Here is a 17,262-nt window from a genome sequence, read left to right as displayed (position 1 = left end):
AATATGTAAAGTGATCATTATTTAACTGGTGTTTATAATAAACCCTGCCATACACCCATAGTTTTTCCAGCATTACAGTCCAATTATACTGCTAAAATCTATAGTGCACATTTACAAGTTTGTAAAAAAGTGCATAGAAGGAAAATCTAGAAGACAAGAAAATAGCCCAAGTAATAAAGTCAAAATGACAAACATCTAAAATATATTATATTATTGATATACATTTTAAAAAATGAACACATTTCCATCTTTTGTATTCAGCCTGGCCCTGGACTTTCTGTGGGTGACTGATTTGGTAGTAGTGACTCTTTACTTCCCTCTCCCCCACCTATTGATCAGGCATTGGCCTATCTTCCTGCTGATAAAGATTCAATGGACCTTTACCATTGAACACTTTCTAATGAGGGGGACATCACATCCTCAGTTTAGAGGTCATGTGGTCCACAGTTAAGGGTCATGTGGGCTCACTGATGCATCGACCCTAAACAAACACCCTGGCTTGTTGAGTCTTGGGGCCATTCACATTGCAGTGCTTCGGTGCATCAGTTAAATTCAACTAACAATGCAGAGGAATTGCAGATTGCTTTCTACATTTCATCTGATCTCTTCTTACTTAGTGTTTAATGAATTTATTACATAATAAAAGCTGTACTACAGTAAGCTACAGAGTCTGTCATTGCAGTATTATACCGATCAATAAGATGAAAGACGATGACAGGACAGATCCTTAAGTGGGTTTAGGCAAATACAGTTCTCCGTCTGCCAACAAGGCCATTGAGATCCAGACTTTGTTTACTTTTTGTCAAGCTAGTAAATCAGTGTGAATGAACAAATCCTCATATATGAGAAACCCACAGGACAGACCTCATAAGGTTAAACATTTGAGTTAAATCCCCACTGAGGTGAAACCAGCTGTGAGAAATATCTAAATGCTTTAGTTTAGTGTAACAAAGCTATTTTGCTTCACCTTGCTAATGGAGGTCTGATGTAATGATGTAATATATACTCAATGCACACCTGTAAATTAATTGACTGTTAGCCACCTGTTTTTAGTGGTACTTTGTTTTTCTATAACTGAGCCTTAGCGTCATAGGGTTTTGAACAGCAAAGTAAAAATTCATCTCATCATTATCATTGTATCTTATAGCAACCTCTACAGTACACACAATAAAACCCAAAGGAGAGTTTACAACAGAATATATTAGGAGTGTCTAATTTATCTTGGAGTTTGAAGTAAATACAATTTCCGTAACATGACAGTTTTAAACATACCTATGCACAATCCCAATACTAATTCACAGCAAAATTATTGCTATTGATCTGCATCAAATGTAGGCTATTCAGCATTTCCAGATTTGCTTTGACAAGCATGTTTCTATAGCAATTTATTCTGATAACACTTGCACTACCTCCAGGCAACACTGTGCACTGTGTGGTCTGTTAGTCTGATGGAACAAACACTGCAGCTAACCTGAAACTGCAAAATGCACAAATGCATAAGCTGATAAAAGACGACTTGCAAGTAATTTTTCCTATTAGGCAATAGCAGCAGGAAGGCAAAATAAATGTTGGTTTATGACATGAAAAAACTAATGAGGTAGATGGTGAAGACTATCCCCATTCAGACATTGTGTACGTGTGAAAAAGCAACCGTAGGCAAAAAATGTTGTGCCTTGTTATAGAAGGGCAGGTCCTCTCTCTCTCATACACATACAGAGACATCGCTAATTGCTCTGCATACGTGTGTATCTGTCTGTTTACGTTCATTGACGTAAGTAATGTTTCCTCTCCTTAAGGGTTAGGGTTATGATGCCAGGGTTGTGATGACACACACATCTGCTCTCCGCCACCCTCACCCTTCCCACTCTCTGCCCAATCCAACGACTGTGCCAGTCCTCTTCATATGTCAACCCCATACTGGCACTGCCCTTCCTATCCACTGGAGGCTTTATCCAATTTGTCAGGGTTGGCATTCACATGGCTCAAGATGCCTCCCTCTCTCCTCCACCACACGTCCTGTCCCCATCACGCAGCTCTGAGACGGCCCCGTCTGTGCCAGTGGGCATTACGCTACCTGATGGTGGGTCCCACCTGCACCCACTGTGACATCCAGGCTTGCCCAATCTGCCTTTCCAACCCCGCAGGCACCAGCTGGCTGGACAGCCTGCATGCTGATAGATGGACAATTGTCGGCTAAACGATAAATCATATTCACAACAGCCAGGCCTGACTAACTGACTTGGACAAACACTATTGTGTCTGTGTATGCTGATTGATGATGTGATTATTAGAAGAGAAAATATGAGGTAAGATAAAAAAGGAAAAGATTAAAAGCAAGCAGTTTTATCTGTGCCTTTGTCAATATATTCCAGTCAATAGTTTGTCTCTTCCAAACCAAGGACACGTAGCATTAGGGGTGCACTCCTGGTAAAAGTAGAAAATGTCTTGTACTTAGTTTTGATTGATTATGTGGCAATTTTGAAAGGGCAATAAGCTAGGCAGCTGTTAGACAAGATAATGAAACAGTGAAGGCACTCTTTTCTTAGTCACGCCACGTCATGTTTCCACTACCTTTTCATCTAGTGTAACAAAAGCAATCACTAACTTTCCTTCAGCCTTTATTTCCAACAATTATCTCCTGTTACTTCAATTTAGCTAGCTAATGCAACTTTGGTAGCTTGCAATTTATCACACCCTGTGTTGCAGGGCAATAACAATGATGATGCAATGTGTCTGCACCCTTTGACCTCTGCCTCTCAGTCACTAGCGCAGCTGCACACTTGGTGAAAGCACAGTGGCCGGTTTCACAAAGGTGTTTTAGACTGGTCTTTATTGATAGACCAGTCTTACAACAATGTTGCTGCTAGATTAGTCTTGAAAATATAAGACTATATGAGCCTAAAAAGTCAGCCACCCTTCCCCAAGGCTAACTGTGGACTAAGAGCTGTGTTATTCAGATGAATTTAGATCTAGAGTCAATATTTGTGAAACCAGATCAGGTGTCCGATGTGATCACAGCGGGGGACAGTGTTACGCCAACAATACAATTCGTAATATAATTAATACTTAAATTTGGCCTCAAGTATAGACAAGAAAGTACTGCCAGAAAACTGCAATCGCCAAAGCTCTCTTGTAATCTCTTACTTAATAGTGACAGGACTTAAAGACAAAGCTATCCTAAAGCCAACATGACCAGTGCTTAAATTACATTACAGAAAAGGCATCAACAAAGGAAGGAAATTTGTGTTTGTATACCTCAATAGCGAACTTATCTAGACTCAACACCATTAACAAGATTTAAAGGCATCATTTCAAGCAGCATGTCAAGTACAAATTATGGGAGGTGAAGAGGAGTGTTTAATACTTAAATAGCTACGTTAGTGTCTGCTCTACACTCCCATTGATCCTTGTTTTTAAACAGTGGACGTCATCGGTTTAACCCAAGAACATAACATCCTGTGTTTTTTTCCAAGAACGTTGTAGCAATTTCAAGGCAATGTCTTTCAAAAACTTTAAAACACCATTACAGTTCCCTTGACTGGTCTTTCTGAGCTGGCGAAAACTGTTTGACACACAGGTTGAGGCTTAACAGAATGGAGTGGGATGTGTACAAGGATAAATCTGACCCAGGACCAGCGCATATATCTGAAAATGCTCCAAGGCAAGGTAATGCCACTGCAGAGCTATGCAGTAATTCAATTTGGCTATACCTACACCCAAAATACCCTTATCATCTTGAGTTGCAAACACCATGCACTCCCCCTCCCCAGAATCCAAAGTTAACACCCAATTGAAGTCAAGGAAGATGAACACAGCTCCGAATTAAAATGTCATTAATAAAGCAGTTTTAATTATTTCAATTTACCATACTGTATATCAACATTTTATGCTCAGTAATGACTCTTTGGATGTACAATAGTAATAAAATAATTATTAAGAACAATAAAATCAGGTCCTTTTTTAAATCCCAATACTACACATATTTTAGTGAGGACTGCATGGAAAAAAAAGAGTGAAAGGACGACGTCAAGAGTTACACCAGATCCAGACAACGCTGCAGCTCTTTGTAATGAAAAGACACATGTACACTACAGCATCAGCTTCACAGAAATGGAACAGAGGACAGACATAAGCAAAGCTCACATCATTTCAATCTACCACTTCCAGAAATGTGAGATGAACAGAGGAAATGTCACTTCATCATTGCTGCTGCCACAGCCGATCGTCTGACTGCACCTCACTGTGAATAATTGCTGACAAAATCTTACGGAGCCCCACAGAGGACCCCCTCCTCCTCTGTCCCTGTCACATCACATCATTCAAAAACCACTGGGGGGCTCTGTGCCTGACGAGCATACACTTTCCTCATGTCCTATCTCAGCCTATTAGGAGCCATTCTCTGGGGCAACAGAGCAGACCCATCAGCTACCACTGTACAGATTGCCCATCCAATGTAATTGCTGGATAGCTGCGCATAGATCCAGCTGCTCTAATTTCTCCTTAATTTTCCTGTATGATCACCGGATCACTGGCAATAATAAGGTTTTGAATGATTCTCGTCCACATTATCTGGAGGAGCAAGTTTGTTCCAATATATTTGAGCTGGGCCCTGTGGCAAACATAAAATGAAGGCCATCTAGAGACTAATGGGGGATCTTTGTGGATGCAGTATAAAAACAATGGTGCCCACCACCTACCATCACCCGCTAATGAAGCTTTCCATCAAATTAATGAGAGTTTTAATCATTGCTCAGAGTAGTCTATCCACATGATCCATCCATTATACTGGACTGTCACCTTCATGGAGCTACAGAATATTCCAGATCATCTCTGAAATGTCTATCTGATGGAAAAGGGACATTTTTGCAGTACAAAAACACTTTACCCCTCTTTCTAACCCTCTACTTTCACAGTTTTGCATGAAACAGCTCAGCCTTTGCACTTCATGGCATCTAAATATGTGCACTGTCACTGATTACCGACCACACTCGCTCACGCCATCTGCCGCTGTGCGTGATAGTGTTGTTAGCATCGGTTTTCAGGAAAGGCAAGCTGAAGGACAGAGGGCAACATTAATTTACATGTCCGAGAGCCACTCAAACTCATTAATGCATACTGTGACCAAAACATCAAATAATGCACTACAGACCTGACCTACCCAAATTCTACGAAGGGCATTAAAATGTCTATTCAAGTAGAGAATAAATAATATAGAGTGTGTGTGTATGTGTGTGTGTATATGTGTATGTGTGTGTGTGTGTGTGTGTGTGTGTGTGTGTGTGTGTGTGTGTGTGTGTGTGTGTGTGTGTGTGTGTGTGTGTGTGTGTGTGTGTGTGTGTGTGTGGTTGTGTGTGTGTGTATGTGTGTGTGTGTGTGTGTGTGTGTGTGTGTGTGTGTGTGTGTGTGTGTGTGTGTGGGTGTGTGGTAGTGGCAATGCAAGTTAATTGTTATCAGAGTTGTAATGTCAAACAAAGCTACTGCTAGTGTGTCAAGGCCTTTTGATAGATGATGACTGTCTGGGAAACACTTTCCTCCTCTGCACAATAACTTCTAACAAGGCCACAGAGAGGCGTGTGTGTGTGTGTGTGTGTGTGTGTGTGTGGCAACGCTGTGAATACACACTAAAAATATGGTGAACACACACATAAGAGGCAGTGCATGATGTATTTTAACTTTAAACTACATTGCAATTAATCTAACTGACAAGGCTCTCTCACTTACTTGATGACATGAATGGGTAAATGAATGACCTTTAAGCATATGGTTACAGACTAACATCACTCATCATTAGTATGCCATATAGGCAACTAATTACTACCTCCAACCACATGTTCAGGCTTCAGCCTTATTAATTATACTGACATGGGTCGTTCCATTTGAAATACAACCTACAGTGCGTGATGATTCCTTCTAAACTTAGGAATTCATTACGAAAGTCACTGCAGTCGACGCCAACAGAGGGGCTAAATGAAGTTTGCCAAAGGCAACTGTGACGTTCCCAATTTTTGTTGCACTTTTGAGGACTGCTTTGATGAGTAACCATCTGTTGGATCACTTTGTCAAGTAAATGTCCATAAAACGTGCCATTATCATGAAACCTGAGGAGGACTATCATTTTGCCTCACACAAGTCATTAAGTTTCTCACTGCCATAGACAGAGAGGGACTCAAAAACCATCTCCATCTAAAGAAAACACTAACGAGATTTGGTGCCATTGTCACAGCTTGATGTAATTCATTGCAGATTTTTATGACTGCATTACCCTGTTATATCTTCCCTGTCTTTTTTTGCTTCTTTGTTTTTCACTCACCCAGCTGGCATTCTAAACCAAATGCTTCTGTGAGTGACAGCAGCTGTATACCCATCCCTCTTCATCGAATCAATGAAAGGGAGTTTGAAAGGGTATTGAGGTAATAGCATGTTGCGAAATGTCAGGTTCTTCCAGACATCACCTGAGCAGACAAAAGACAGCAGAAAATGTAAAGCATGGAAAACCTGTAATCTATGTGAGAACATACTCCTGCATGACTCTACTGGGATTTTACAGCACCACAACTTAACAATAAAAGAAGTCAGTGGTGGAAATTCTTCAAGTGATGAAATCTTCAGTGCTTTGGCGTCTGGAAATGTGTTCAGAGATGTGAGCAAATTTATCTAAATAAAGCATATACAAGAAAATGCACAACTTGGTCTCCAAAAATGTTGCCCTGTGTTTTTTTGTATCAAGTATTTGAAGTAGTTGTATATCACTAATAAAGTATAAAGTGAAGGGAAGCGGCCGGTGGCACAGTGGTTAGTACAGTTGCCCCATGTAAAGAGGCTAAGGGTCATCGAGGCAGCGGCCGCGGGTTCCACACCGACCTGGGGCCCATTGCTGCATGCCCCCCTCCCCCCTCTCTCACCCTATTTCCTGTATGTCCTATATAATAAAGGCTTGAAATTTATTTTTTTTAAACCTTTTTAAAAAACGTTTAGAAGCTGGAAATCAATAAAATGTGACCGAAACACTCCGATTTATTGATTATCCAAATAGTTGGCGATTAATTTAAAAGTAGACAACTAATCATTTAATCGATTATTCTTTGCAGCTCTAAATATTTAATTCAAAAGTTATAAATACATTTCCAGGGCTATCAAGGTGCATTCATGAAAATAAGTGCAGTATAATGTATTGAACCAAGCACTGAAATTGCCGTCTTAACAAAAAAGCAGTGACATTTGAAGCAACTTGGGAAAATTTCATACCAAAGTCCCCTTTTTGCATACGTTAACCCGTCTGAAGAGGGGATAACATTTTGTGAAAGCCTGCTGACATTTTCAAATAGCTGAGATATAAAAGGGTCTATCCAGATTATGCAAATACTGCCATATTATGTCATTGAGGAGAGACAATCTGCAGTTTAATATATTTCATATTGACTTGTAAATTAAATGTAAAAACAGTTACGCAAATTGCTAAGTAGTGCTGGGATGAAATCCTCTATGTGTTAAGGAAACAACGTGTGGAACAAAATTGGTCGCTGTATGTGTACAGGAGCAGTTAGTACATAAATGTGATTGTTATAGCGGGAATTGTATAGTGGGAATGCTCATCGCGTGTTGGTGTATGCACTGCAGGAATACAAACGTCTCAATGTTATTGAAGCATTTAAGGGGCAAGCTGTATCTCTCTGACAATTGAATGTTAATGCTGTACGCAGAAAGACAGCAGCCCCATTGAGCATTGAGGATCTGAACACACGCATAAAAATTGTAACCACAGAGCAAAGTTATTTTACTGAAATGCCCGGTTACTTAAGGAGTCATACCAGGGAAGTCAATGTCAGTTTATACAGCATTTTTGTTTCACAGCAAGTAAATCAGAGGGACTTTGGACATTTCTGTAGCAGTTTTTTGAGCAGTCTGGTACTCACAAATACAGTGAGGAGGCAGAAATTGTGCTGCCCCTCTCCTGATGTCAGACACCACACAGCGGGTGGAGAAAAGCTAAGCCTCTAACTTTCAAAAACCTGTATTGATGAATGGCCGGCCCTCACGAATAGCGCACCGACCTGGAGACTGCAGGTGAGGCCAGTCTGAGGGAGGCATGAGATGTCCTACTTTAAGGTGCTTGTGAAATAGAGGTTTAACCAAATAATAACGCCAAATAATTCATGATGTGCATATGCTGCTCTAGAGAACTGGCACCTTTTCCATTTCAATTCAAGCCCAATAGTATTAAAGGCATGAGCAGTCTTGTCCAGTCTAGTTTGCTCTTCTCTTCAACTCTAATGAAGCTACTCTTTAGGCAAATAGTTCTCGATATTTTTAATCCTTTTTAATATCTAATGTCAATGGACAAGGAGGTGTTGCGTGAACAGAATAGCAGAACATCACCAGACTGTAGTCTCAGTAGCATTTTAACATGCACAACTTGTCTGCTCATTAATGATGTATAGAGACAGCAAATCCTCCATGCTAAATTATACAATAGGCTTTCAATTCTTGATCTTCTCGATAACCCCTCCTTGAAGATGAATATGTTTTTGTATTTTTAATTATCACAAGGATAAAATCTGTGTTCAAGTCAAATGGTTGCCCAGACATCATGTTAAACTTATAAAATGAGCTTCAGATATTAATGCATGCCCTTTGTGTTGAGGCAGCAATGTAGTCAATAATCTTGTGAATGCATGACCAACCAGGCTTAGCTCAAATATTCTCACTCTCAGCTACAAGAATGGATGAGTCATTAAATGCAATAGACCTGACCTTCTCTCATAACCTTTGAATGCTGAAAATAAACATTATCTTCCCTCAAGAGAGGTGGTAAGAAAATCCAAAAACTTGCACATTTCACACTCAGACCCAAAGTAAGGCCTTAAGAAGTCAGTGTCATTCAGCTTAGCATGGAGGAGTGTCAGTGCTAAGTAAACAAGGCTGCTAAACAATAGTAAAGTATATCAAGTAAGTCAATTTACACCGCCTGCTTCCACTTTTCTCTGCCAAAATAAAATAAAAGAGTATTGATCATAAGGTTTTACAACTTCTTAAGGCTGTCTAAAGCATTAGATGTAGTGCAATTTCCCAGCTATGGATCAAAAAAGTAAGTGTATCTATTCTATTCTATTCTAAACTAAGCAATGAGAGTCAAAATAAATAAAATGAACTATTATTATGAAAAAAGAAAGAAAGAAAGAAGAAAACATTTAACCATTTTGTTTCTGGTTTGAATCCAGCCAGGGACATATGTTCATACATTCTTCTATCCTCTCCCATTTGAATGTATATTGAGCAAGGCTTAAAAGCAGTGATTGAACTGCGGATCACGTCATGACAACTGAGCTGTCTCCATGACAACAGAGTAAATTTCATCTGCTGATAAACACTGTGAGATCAAGCAAAAAGCTTCTAAGTGGAGCTTGTAAAACTGCTGATGACTGTGTTTAAGATATGTCCAAGACTGACACCTCTTGGTAACATTCAGTGTAAAATAATTAAAATATGTACAATTTATTATAACAGTAGTTGTGAATAACATTTGTTTTAAAATGTCTTCTTTCTTAACCAAAACCAGTCAGAATTCTGCTCTACAGCAGCATGTGGTTCATTAAAGTCACAGTCCAAGCTCTATTACCTGCATCCTGGGGATGTCACCATCACTTATACTCCCGTTGACTTGCACAGCAAACACTAGGAGATTTGGTAGAATACAAAGATAAAACCAACCAGTTCGACGGGCAGAACAGCACAGATTTTTTTTTTCCATGTTGGTTGTGCCAGATTTAATCAAGGCAACCACAGTGAATCTAGCATACGTAACTGCGGTTTGATTATGCGAGTCACAGACAAACTGCAAACTGCAGATAGAAGAGTTTTTCCACCTGTATGCACCTCTATAAAATACGCTGAAAGAAGCATTTCATTCTAAATCTGGTGCGATATGAATACAGAGCTTTTTGTCCACTCCACCCCTTACTGACAACTTTATAAAAGTAAACTGAAGGACACCTCAAAATACCTCAAGTAGCTAAAAATGACATGAATGTATACAGTATATAATGAGCTCTATAATGGACACTTTCAATTTCCAGAGAGGAGCTGGACGTGATATTCTCTCCCATACACAAAGAGAAAATGGGAATTGGGGCCACAGGCAGAAGTTTTTATCCAGATTTATGGCTGCTCAGCATTTCTCTATATCGGCAGCCCCATAGCGACACAAAGCTAAATGTAGTCCATTTAAGTACAGGGGGACGCTCATGAACTACCACATGAGGATACTAGTGAGCTCAGAAGATATACAAGGAGTGAAATGTTTAAGGGAGCTAGAGAGAGAGAGAGAGAGAGAGAGAGAGAGAGAGAGAGAGAGAGAGAGAGAGAGAGAGAGAGAGAGAGAGAGAGAGAGAGAGAGAGAGAGAGAGATGTGGAAGCTGGATATTGTGTGTGTATATACTTTCACACATGCGCTGCAAACCTGAAATTATTTATCATTTACCCGGCGGAGCTGTGTGTGAGAATGCAAATGTCTAAATCAGTTGGCTTGGACATCAAACAGAGTTTAAAATGCCAGCTCCCAAGTACAAAGTCTGTTTAATCTCAGATTCAGCCAATGTTTGAATAGTAGGGATGGGCGTGAGTGATTGATGCCTTGAGTAGTCCTCGTTACAAATTAACTCGAGTAAACAACAGCATTCAAGTGCTTTTGTGTGTGTATGCACGTGCAGCACCTCTTGCCTTTGCGTTTGACACGAGACACAAACACCTTCGATTTTTGTTACTAGTGCTTTTCCTCATCATCTGAGAGAAGTTGTGTGACCTACATGACAAGGCCCAGATGATATGGAGAGAAGTGACATTTGGATGTCAATGAGCTAGAAGCTTGTTTCAGTGAGCCATGCATTCATCCTCAAAACCCACTGGAGTGGTTAAAGTCCAACAGGTAGCCATACAAAAAACTGAGCGTTCTGGCAAAGCAGCACCTGCTGAAACCTACCAACTTAATAACATTTTTGGAAGAAAACAATGTTTTGAAGTTGTGGTTGTGAATAAATTATTCCTTAAAGGGTAACTGTGACTGTTTTAATTTGAGAATAAGCAATAGGTGTTAGGTAGGCTGAATTGCTGTGCATAATTTTTCCTGCAGGAAGATGCATTGCCTTCTAAAAATAGATTTGGAAAAATGAGTACTCGATTGGCCCTTGACGAATTGATGCGATCCCTCGATCTTGGAATTAACTACTCGTGTCCATCCCTAGTGAATACAGCCATTCATTGAGCAGAGTATTTACGGCGAGTTCATGGACATGTTGATGACTTTTCACGTGACTTGTGTAAAACTGTAAGAATACAAACATCCAAAAATACAAAAAGGTCTAACTGGAGAGATAAGATAAGGGGACATTTGTTGGTAAGGACTGGTGGCAAAATCGTCACACAAAGTCCAGAAACGGTAAGAGGTTGTTTAGGAGCTGGCTACATGACTGCAGAGGATGCATATCTACAACGTGTGGTTAAAGAAAAAACACGGAAAATTCTGTAAAAAGTATAAAAAGTGAGAACATGTGCTACATGTGTAAATGAAAGGTGAACTCAGGACATTTGCACCTGATTCTCCTTAATGTTTGGAGTTCATATGAGAAAACAGCTTATGTTTTAACTTTGAGCATGTACCTCTCCATAGACCACCAAAGATAATACAGGAAGTACAATCATTTATGCCGTTTGCACTTGCTATGATGAATCTAACATTCAAATGCAAACCCACAGGCAGTAGAAATGCAATTAAGGTAAGATGGCCTACTAGAAAGTTTAGTGCTGCTGCGAGTGGTGAAGTGCGAGGCAGCACCCGAGCACAGCTTCCCTCAGGACTCCCACTCTGCTGGCTGTGCAATGAACCAGCAACCCTTAGTACACACCTTCCCAACACACCCACTGGTGATAAATGACCTAATCCCACTGTCCCCCGCCATTTCTATTATACACCGTGGCCTTTTAAAGAAAGAAAAAGAAAGTGTGTGGTGGGTGTGAAGCAAAAAAAACAAAACACTTATTGATAGGCATACAATGATAGTGGGATGATATACAGGCCAAACAAAAGGCAGGAATGGACAACTATGACCTCCAGTTTCACAAGAACGTGTGTCTTTTTTGATGTTGAAAAAAGGGGCACTCAATTATGCAGACAATTATGTCTGACAAAATTCATCTCAAGAGAGATCTACAGATAGGTGTCAGTTTTCTAATGTGCATAATTTCAGAAACTTTTCAAGAAGGGACCAGTTAAAGTGTTTTTCTGTAGTCTCTGTGATGTTAAAGGATGACTTCACCATCATCAGTTATCCGCTGGGCGTTGCCTTGATTTCATGAAGAAAATGTTTATGTTTCATGACTCCGTTGTAAATGGAGACTCCGTAAAGGGAGAAAATGAATTAAAGAAATAGGCACTAGTAAAACCAAATGGTAAATGGACTTGTACTTATATAGCGCCTTTCTAGTGTTCTGGCTACTCAAGGCACTTTTGAAAGTTCTTGTCACATTGCCCCATTCACAAATTTACACTGATGGCATCAAATAATTCAAACCACATTCGTACAACCGGGCGCAGCACAAGGAGCAGTTTGGGGATCAGTGTCTTGCCAATGAACACTTCAACATGCAGATCAGAGGAGCCCGGGATCAAATCCCAGATCCTCCAAAATGAGGACCATACCTCTGAGCTAGAGCCATATATCAAATATAAGTTTACATACTCTCACACAACTGGTTTATTCATTCTTTTGCGCAGTACTTTCGAAACCCATGTGTTGCTGCCGAACCGTAGTGTGTTTTAGTGGCGGAGATGCATACACAGTAAACAGTAAGCTTTTAGCTTGTGTTCGGGAAGTACTGAGCATACAAGACTTGGAAAAAGATGCTTTGATGTAGTTTTAATATTGTTTAACGTGAAACATTATGAAAGTGGGACATTATGAAGTTTCATGTCAGGATTATCCTGGCCAAAATAATTGCAATTCACAATATTATCCCGATAATCATCCAAATATGCATGACTGTATAAAAAATGGACGTAGCCTTAACATACACACTAGAATGTTTTTTTGAACCCTGCCTTAAATAGGTTTGTTTATGCTGTGAAAACTGCCTATTTAACATCAATAAGAAATTGCTCTATTGTGCAAACTGGCCACTGAGAGAACTGCAGTTTTTGGCACTTGCGTATTGGATCAACCAGGAGGTCGCTGTGGTGAAGTCTTGGCTTAAAACTATTCAAATACTTGATTGCATTACAGACAGGACACATATCTTTTAGTGAACATCCTTTGTAACACACAATGTTAAATAAGATAGTCATAAATCATAAGACTGACAAAAAATGTCAAAAGTGGAAACGACTAACTAACGATTAAACGATCAAGCTTACATTTGTTGCTGTTGTTGAAATACAAGCACAGTATATAAACTGTACATGCAACAAACACTTTCACTTTTTACTTCTTTCAATAGGCTACTGTACATCAAATGAGGATGGATGTTTGTTTGTTTTTTTGTTTTTATGCAATGTTGCTGTATGTTGTCCTGTTCTGTGCATGTACTGTCTGCTCTGGTGGGCTACTGCCTGTATGTCTAACACATCTTAATGTGCTGATGCATGTCTCGCTGTATGGGCTGTTGCTATTTACCTTTATGTGTACTTTATGTATACTTTATGTGTTTTATGCCTTGAACTACTGAATAATTCTACAGGATGTGTGGCTATGAATAATGTTTTATCAGAAAGAGTTGTTCTTATCTCAGTTAATGTGTTGTTTTTAAAAACCCTTCTTGTTATTTGCTTTTTACGGAGGATACTATTACGTCTGGCCAGGGACTGCAAATGGAAACTAGCTTTCTTGCTAAATATGGTATGTTTACAGAAATGTTTACTTATATGCGCCTCCCTGTCAATTAAAATATAAATATATAAATATATTTTCTGTAACATTAAATAAATTCTGCTTGATTTCAACTGTTCCTTATGAGCTGTGGCCAAATGAATGTTAGGATTAGAGAAACTTCTGTCCCCGGTAATATCACTCGTGAGGATATGCATGATAGTCACGATTATCCCGGTAATGGAAACTAACCACAATTAACTTATTGAGTGTTTTCTTATCACAATCCACAATATAAAACGATTATTTTCCCATTCCTGTGTGGAACCCTTATTCATCAATGCATCAAGACTTTTATCTAATTGTTGATTCCCGGTTTACCATGGAGACACGCATAAAGTTTACTTTATGAATTCATGGCAACACTCGTGTTATTGATATACAAATGGTCATTTTGTGGGTGAATTATTCCTTTACTATGGTATTTATATGAGTTTCGTGAATCTTCTCTAGAGATGAATGTGATTCCAACGCTGAACAACACACCTCAGGCTTCATTTCAGCTGAGCAGAGAAGCAGCTACAAGGGACAATGACATCAGTGCTGAAACCCTCCCACAGGAATGCTTGTCGTCACTCACACTGGCACTGCTATGGAAACAGCAGGAGTGTGAGTGAGCCTAGGGGTTAAAGGGGATACCGCAAGGCGCGCACACACACACACACACACACACACACACACACACACACACACACACACACACACACACACACACACACACACACACACACACACACACACACACACACACACACACACACACACACACACACACACACACACACACACACACACACACACACACACACACACACACACACACACACACACACACACACACACACACACACACACACACAGAATAAAAATAACTGAAAAACAAAGCGACAGGGGCAGTCCACTAAATACAATGCTGACATATGACCAAACTGTTCCTGACCAGCTGTGTAGGGCAGCCTGCGTTCACATATACCCCTTTTTAAAACATTAAAACAACACTCCAGAGGTCAACTGAGGACTAAATGACTCTGTCATTGTAAAGGGTCGGACAACAAATCTCTCCCTGTGAATGTGGGAGAGGAAATACAGCCGACCCTCTACTGAGCTTGATCCCGGAAGTATCTGAGAGATATGTGGTTTCACAGATGGAACGCAGCCTATCCTATCAGACAACTCACTGTACCAGCTGACTGCTATGGAAACCGCAAGAGTGTATGTGCACCAGAAGTTGAAAGGACATGACAGCATTGGCACACATACCCACGCATGCTAATGCTGTCATCTGTGCTTATGCATGTACACAAATGCAAAAACACTATCTGTTGACTATCTATAAGTCAAACTTGGTGTAAAAAATAAATAATAAAAAAGTTGGGAAATGGTTAACAGAGCAGCTGCAGCACACACACACACACAAACACACACACAGAGGACAGCATTCTACGGACTGGGCAGCCATTCAAACAGCTCTCGGTAACAGTAACCCACAGCAACCCTAAAACCAGCCCCCTTTTCCCTTCCTCCTCAAGAGACATAGATCCGTTGCCCAGTTAAGGGAGAACCAAATGAACTAGCAAACAGAGTGCCCAAGAGTGAAAAGAGGTTGTAACTTTACCCACTGCGTCCTTACTCAAGTGCAGCACTACCCCCCTCTTAAAGGTTCAGAAGGTTAATTATTCAACATGAGAGGGGATTTGTGGGGGAACTGAGAGTGGACACAAGCCAGCAGAAACCCCTCACCTCTTTTGTTAAACTTATCCACTCACTCGCTGAATTCCAAATATGCACTTCCCATGGATAGATGAATGGGCGAAAGCTTTTTTAACTCACTCTTGGACATCATCCATTTCATCCAAAAACCACACCTGCACACATGTCAAAATTATATACAGCTGCATCGGCGTGTACTCATCGTTCTCCACATGTTTGCAGCTTCTCAACACACAGACTCAATCAACTCTCTGAGTGGCTGTCCTACCGTTGTGGTTGTGCTGCAGGGTCTCAAGCATGCTGGCTGACTCGGATGCCCCCAGCTCGGCCAGTCTGCGGCTGGTGGCGCTCAGCTCTGACCGCAGGTTGGTCACCTCCTGGCTGGCGGACTGAATGGCCCCATCAATGCGTTGGGCCAATTGCTTGTTGTCATCCATCATTTTCAGGATTTTTGCCTGAGGGGGAGAGGGGAATCCAGAAAAGGTGTCATACTGACAAGTTGTACATCTCCTGTGAAGGAAGGTGTCCCCAAATAAATCCTTCCTCTTTCTTCTTTTCTGTCTGTTCTTGCTCCTTCTTTATAAGAAAGCCAAGTTAAATCCTCAAAGCAGTTTGTCCATTTCCTTAAAAAGAGGCATCCAGCTCAGGAGAAATGTGTATCTGCTGGGAGGACTGTACGATTTGGAGGTGTTGTATGTGTGAGTGTGTCAGCGTGTGAGCATGCTTGTGTGAGTGTGTCTAAGAGTTCGGTAACAGCAGGAGAGTGTGTGTGTGTGTGTGTGTGTGTGTATGTGTGTGTGTGTGTATGTGTGTGTATGTGCTTGCTTGAGAGCCAGCACTGCCCCTGTGAAATGCGCTCCCTGCAGCTGACTGTTGAAAGGACACAGAGCATTGAGAGATGACAAGCACCTTTTTAAATGGACTGTACCATTTGCAGAGAAAGTCAAGGGGGGGAGAATAGTGAGCTAGACCATATAAGCACATGGACGTGAGAAGTCCTCAGCACAGCTGTCTTCAGGAGATAATGCTGTAAGAGTTTGTGTGTTTGACTGAACTGACACACAAGACATTTCAGTAAGCCTTTGAAAACTGACTTCAGTGAAACACTGCAGCTTTTACTCTTTTTATGTCAGTGTATACTGCATGCACCTCCCTCCATGGACTCATGCACAAAGGGAAGGGAATCATTAGTTTGACAAAGAAGCAGTTGTGAGGAGAAAACAATAAGTTGTGCAAACAAAGCTTTCATTAAAGTATCACAGTGAGGTATTCCTTCTGCAAACCAATGCATTTTTAAAGCTCTGCTTTTTTAGGTCCATTATAAACACAATTATGTTTAAATGTAAGATTAGTCGATCTACAGAAAATCGCTAAGCAAAAAAACATCTGCTTGCTCCAGCCTCTCAAATGTGAGAAAGTGCTGCTTTCATGGGTTTTATATAATTGGAAATTAAATGTCTTTGGGTTTGGGATGGATAATTAAATCAAGCAATTTCTTCATTGTGTGCTGTTTGCTAAATTTTCTAAAATTATAGGAAAAAAATGGGGGAAAAAAATCAAAAGATGAATTGACAACGAACATTGTTGTTAGTTGCAGCCTAGAGAATAATGATCAAAACCATCCAAAGATGCCATATTA

The 17,262-nt window shown here is 40.3% G+C and overlaps 1 protein-coding gene across 6 annotated transcripts in view; it reads right to left on the bottom strand.

The window, feature by feature from the left end:
* kazna (kazrin, periplakin interacting protein a) overlaps nucleotides 1-16,488 on the bottom strand; it is a 129,841-nt gene extending 113,353 nt beyond the window's left edge. For all 6 annotated transcript variants that reach the window (XM_083920587.1, XM_083920589.1, XM_083920583.1 and 3 more), the window contains exon 1: nucleotides 15,892-16,488. In XM_083920587.1, the coding sequence (XP_083776713.1) occupies nucleotides 15,892-16,063 (172 nt within the window). In that variant the 5' untranslated portion in view covers nucleotides 16,064-16,488. The remainder of the gene's footprint in view (nucleotides 1-15,891) is intronic.
* Between the last annotated feature and the right edge of the window lie 774 nt (nucleotides 16,489-17,262).

This window comes from Echiichthys vipera (assembly GCF_963691815.1).
Source record: "Echiichthys vipera genome assembly, chromosome: 9".
Classification (NCBI taxonomy): Eukaryota; Metazoa; Chordata; class Actinopteri; order Perciformes; family Trachinidae; genus Echiichthys; species Echiichthys vipera.
This window is presented reverse-complemented; position numbering and strand designations above follow the sequence as displayed.